The sequence below is a fragment of the Populus alba genome, chromosome 11, assembly GCF_005239225.2.
Source record: "Populus alba chromosome 11, ASM523922v2, whole genome shotgun sequence".
In the NCBI taxonomy this organism is placed as follows: domain Eukaryota; kingdom Viridiplantae; phylum Streptophyta; class Magnoliopsida; order Malpighiales; family Salicaceae; genus Populus; species Populus alba.
The window spans coordinates 14294529-14299629 of NC_133294.1; the positions used below are offsets into that span (position 1 = coordinate 14294529).

At 29.3% G+C, this 5101-nt stretch overlaps 1 protein-coding gene across 1 annotated transcript; it reads right to left on the bottom strand.

The window, feature by feature from the left end:
* Positions 1-1961: 1961 nt before the first annotated feature.
* Positions 1962-4151, bottom strand: LOC118038352 (uncharacterized protein At4g28440). The gene is made up of 2 exons (XM_035044671.2): positions 3770-4151; positions 1962-2436 (listed from the first exon to the last, which is right to left on the bottom strand). The coding sequence occupies exons 1-2, from the start codon at positions 4047-4049 to the stop codon at positions 2246-2248; spliced, it is 471 nt and encodes a 156-aa protein (XP_034900562.1). The 5' UTR covers positions 4050-4151; the 3' UTR covers positions 1962-2245.
* Positions 4152-5101: the final 950 nt, after the last annotated feature.

Here is a 5101-nt window from a genome sequence, read left to right on the forward strand (position 1 = left end):
CTATCTGGGCTTTGGCCCGTTCAAGAAAATAAAGTCGGCGCCAAGTTTCCATGGCCTATCTCTCTTTCATAAATAAATTAACAATACATTAAAACAAGTGCGAAAAGTATTGTATAAATAAATAATACTTTCCCCACTTGCTTTAGTATTGTTCTAAGAAAAAAACACTTTTTTTTTTTTTCAATCAATATATTTTTTAATTTTAGATTTTTTTTATTAGATTATCTCACTCTCATAATACAGATTGTGGGTTTGATGAGTTAATTCGGTTGATTAAGGTTTTTTTTTATTAAAATATTTTAAAAAATTTTATTTTTTAATATTGGGTTAATTCAAAATTAGGTTATTATTTGTTTAATTGTTTTATTTGCTTTTTATTAAGTTATTTCGGTTTCATAATCATGGAATAGTGCTTAACGAATTAACCCGAATTAACTTTGGTTGTTTTTTTTGTGTTTTTTTAATTGTTTTTTTTTTCTAATTTTATCATTTAATATTAGATCAGTTTGGAATTGAGTTTCATAATATATTTTGATTTATTTTTTATGAGGATATTTTAATTTCATAATCAAGATTGCAGATTTTAGTATTTTAACCCTGATTACATTAGGTTATTTTTTTTAATTCTTTTTCTAAAAGGTTATCTTAATCTCATATTCTTCAACAATTGATTTATTTTTTATTGGGTTGTCTTTGTCTCATGACACAAATTAAAATTTTGGTAGGTTAATCCAATTAACTTAGCTTTTTTTTTTTAATTGATTTTTTTACAATTTCATCATCTAATATTATGTTTGGTTGAAAATTATGTTTTATAATATTATTTTGGTTTGATTTTTATGAAAGTTTATCGAGACTTCATGACCCGATAACAGTGCTTAACAGGTTAATCCATATTGACTTGGCTCATTTTTTGCTATATTTTTTTAATTAAAAATTTTTATAAATTTCATTATTAAACATTGGGTCTGACAAGATCAATTGAGAATTAAGTTTTAAAATTTATTTTGATATGCTTTTTATAAAGTTATCTCAATCTCATGACAAAGTCGCAGATTTAACAAGTAAATTCGAATTAAATCATGTCATTTTTTTTCTATGAAGTTATTTGGTCTCATAACCCGGATCAAGGATTTGGAGGATTAACTTGAGTTATTTTTTATATATTTTTTAGTCTCATTGGATTGATTGAGAATTTAACTTCAAAATTTATTTTGGTTTGTTTTCTATTGGATTATCATAAACTCATAACTTAAGTTATAAATTTGACATGTTAACTCGGATTGATCCAAGTCAATTCAACATTTTATTTTAATATTAAAAAAAATATCATCTTGAAAAAATTATTTAATCAAATTATGCTCTTACAAATCATCCAAGTTGTTTTTAAACCTACAAGGTCAATCAAGTCATATCTAGTTAATCCCCACGCAGTTTAATTTTTTTTCCACTAAAAAATAGCAACATCTAAATAGTTTTTTTTATGTTCAAGAAAAATTTAACTCGACCAATAAACATAGCTCAGGTTCGTGATTTAGAACATGTTTTGAGAGTGACTACGGTTACTTTTTTAAAAATATTTTTTATTCGGAAATACATTAAAATAATATTTTTTATCTTAAAAATTATTTTTAACATTAACATATCAATAATATGAAAACACTAAAAATATATAAATTTAAAGCAAAAAAATAAAAATAAAATATTTTTTAAAAAATTACTTTTAAAACACAAAAACAAATAATCATTTAATCCTCATCCAAACCCCTAGCAACACAACAGAAGGTATCTGTGAAGAAAAAAATATTTGTCTGGGCCGTTATTTAAGCAGCAAGACATATATGGTAGGGGGGCTGGCAACTATACGCAAACACTGCTAAACTATAGCACAAAACTACATTCTGCAAGGATGTGCAGTCAATAACAGATCATTACAGCAAAAGTTTCCAAACATGGAGGTCAAATCTCAAAAACCATAAAAGATATCATTAACACTCGTTTACATTCCAAGTTGTGCACCTGACAACAACTGGCAAAAACCTACTTCGTTGAGGTCATTTTTAAGGAAAAGAAAGCATTGCTTTGGCTTTTGATATGTCTATGAACCAACCCAAGCTACATATACCATCCACAAAATAAACCGTAACCACATAAGAAGATTGCCCGATATTAGAATAAGCGCAACCACAATTTTGAGATTTCTTAAACTACTCTGTATCACAAAATATTGGCCAATAGATTCCCATCACTCTTCTGCAGCATTCACAAGCTCATATTCAACAAGAGAGAGATTGTTGTCTTCCTTGACTACAAATTCTGCAGGCTCAGTGACTTCAACACGACCCCATTTGTCAACTGCTAGCCTCATAGACCCCTTAAACATGTCAATCTTTGCATTGCGGAGAATAACAGTTGTTCCTGGCTTCATCAGATCAACTGAGAAAAAAAAAAAAAAAGCGTTGTTATAACAATAATGCAGTAAAGGGGGCATTTATAACGCTAAAACAAATAAACCTTAAATCGCAGAGGATCTAAATTATTGATCTATACTGTTTGCTCCACAATTTCCAAAACCATTTGAATTCGAGGACAGTGATGAATATTATACTGAGAGTTTAAAACACTATAATCAGGATCAGCAATATAAATCCCCTGAAAAGAGTGCATCTGGTTATTAAACATCCCACATGAACTATCTCAATAAAATGAAGTTTGTTGCACTGCCAAAATCCGGGGAAGCAAAATAAGATATCCTCTCCAGTCAACAAGCTCAAACTATAAACAAAAATCATTTAAAACTCAGACTATAGTTTTAAGTATTTGGAAAACAAGGCTTATATATTAAAAGCCGCACCTCCCTAAATAGAGAGGGGGGGGGGGGGGGATGGAACAACAGCTCAAAGACACATTGATATTGCATGATACAAACCAGTCATAAACCGAAAACCAGTCCTTCAAATATGTTCAACTTATTCATAGGGCAGAACCAGTGTGCAACATATAAACAGTAGCCAATAATGTGAAGAATAACACCTCTCAAGTAGAACATTAAGCTCAACAAGTAAAAAATAGCCCCCTCTAGTGAAAAAAACAAATGCAGCACTCATCCACTTCTGTTCCACAAAATCAATAACCATACTCACAAAAAGATCACGTGCACAATCAGACTTCCATTTTTGAAGGTCTGAATACTGTTATTATTTCTAGTTATGTAGGCAGTTGAATGAAGAGAAAACCATTATCCATCAAGATTCTATAGATTAGCTAGTAATTCAGTCTCTACCGTTAGGGAACATGGATTTTTTATTAGCATAGGTCAAAATGGGAGATATTATTAAATGCATAATTGACCCCTTAACTAGAGTTCCCCATCCAGACCCAGTTGTCATCATCCAGCTTCATAGAGTCACAATGAATCATAATTGTTAAACCAGGACTTTGGTTCATTTAGTGATTATCATCATACTCTAGGGAATCTCCAATCATCATAATCCAAACTGCAAATGTAAATTGTAATGACATTTTGAAGCCAAGGCCAAAAAATAATTCCACCAATCTCAGACAGAGTCAAAATCAACACAAGCAAAATCCAACCATCAATTGTAAGAGATCATTTCACTTTAAATTCATCAAGAATCCTAAAAGTCTTAAACAAAGGAAGAGAACCCATACATATTTTACATCAAGACGCATAATTCACTGATAGATACATAAAATTCAATTCAAGCGAAACATGAAACGTTGAATCTCCAATAAAGATGAAAAGAACCTTGATCGTTTCTTGCGGTGAAAATGATGGTACCAGTCTCGTCCCCAATAAGACATTCAGCTATTCGTGTCTGACGGAGATGCTGAGAGACCGATCGGCGGTCCTTTTGAAGGACAGTATTGAAATTAAGGACCTTGACAGTCAATGTGTGGCCTCCAGTTCCAGGCTTAAGCTGGTCCACTTTGATGAACACAGGCTTTCTAAGTCCCGGTTTTGCACCCGCACTCGCACTCGCACTCGCACTGCTACTCTCTTGTTCAATCTGTGTTTGTGTCGCCATTGAGTTGATTTGATGTGATATGATTTCCCTAACCCTAACTGTAATATTGATCCAAAATGGATTTTTATTTTAAATTATTATTTCTGTCAGACACAGCCAGGAAAAAGGCAAAAAGAAGAGAGTTTTAAATAAATGGTGATATTTGGAGTGCTGTGGAAGAAATGCAATATAAATAGTCAAATACTAGGCGTTAGCATGAATAATATAGATAGTAATAGCAGGCACGGGATTCAAACTATATTTCAGCGTTTTGGAAGTGATTTTTACTTAGAAAAATATTTTAATATTTTTTTTAATATTTTTAAATAATTTTGATATATTAATATTAAAAATAAAAAAATTATTTTAATATATTTTTAAATAAAAAATATTTTAAAAAATATCATGTATTATAATATAAAACACATATAATAATAATAATAATAATAATAATAATAATAATAATAATAATAATAGGAATAGGAATACATGTAGAATTGGAGCATTTTTATTGGTAAGTTATATCGCTTGACTCAAGTTTTTATTATTATTATTGAAGTTTTTTTATTTTATTATTTAATATTATATTGATTGAGAATTAGATTTATGATTTATTTTGTTTACTTTCTATCATGTTATTTTAGTCTTATGATTCAAGAAATATGCTTAATGGGTTAACCCAAATTGACTCGAATTATTTTTTTTGTGTTATATTTTTAATTGAATTTTTTTTTTCAATTTCATCATTCAACACTGGTTCAGATAGGAATTTATCTTCATAATCATTTTTTATTTTCTTTCCATGAAGGATATCTTGGTCTTATGATTAAGGTTGCTGCATTTTAATCATAATTAAATCGAGTTGTTTTTTTTTTTGTTTTATTTCTAAGAGGTTACCCTGATCTCATTATTCGGGTCACAAATCCTTTAACATTGAATTTTCTTTTTCATTGGGTTGTCCTATTTTGTGACCCAAGTCGCAAATTTAGATGATTAACCCTATTGACTCAATTATTTTTTTTTTAACTGGTTTTTTCTGATATTATAATTTAATATTGTGTTTGATTGAGATT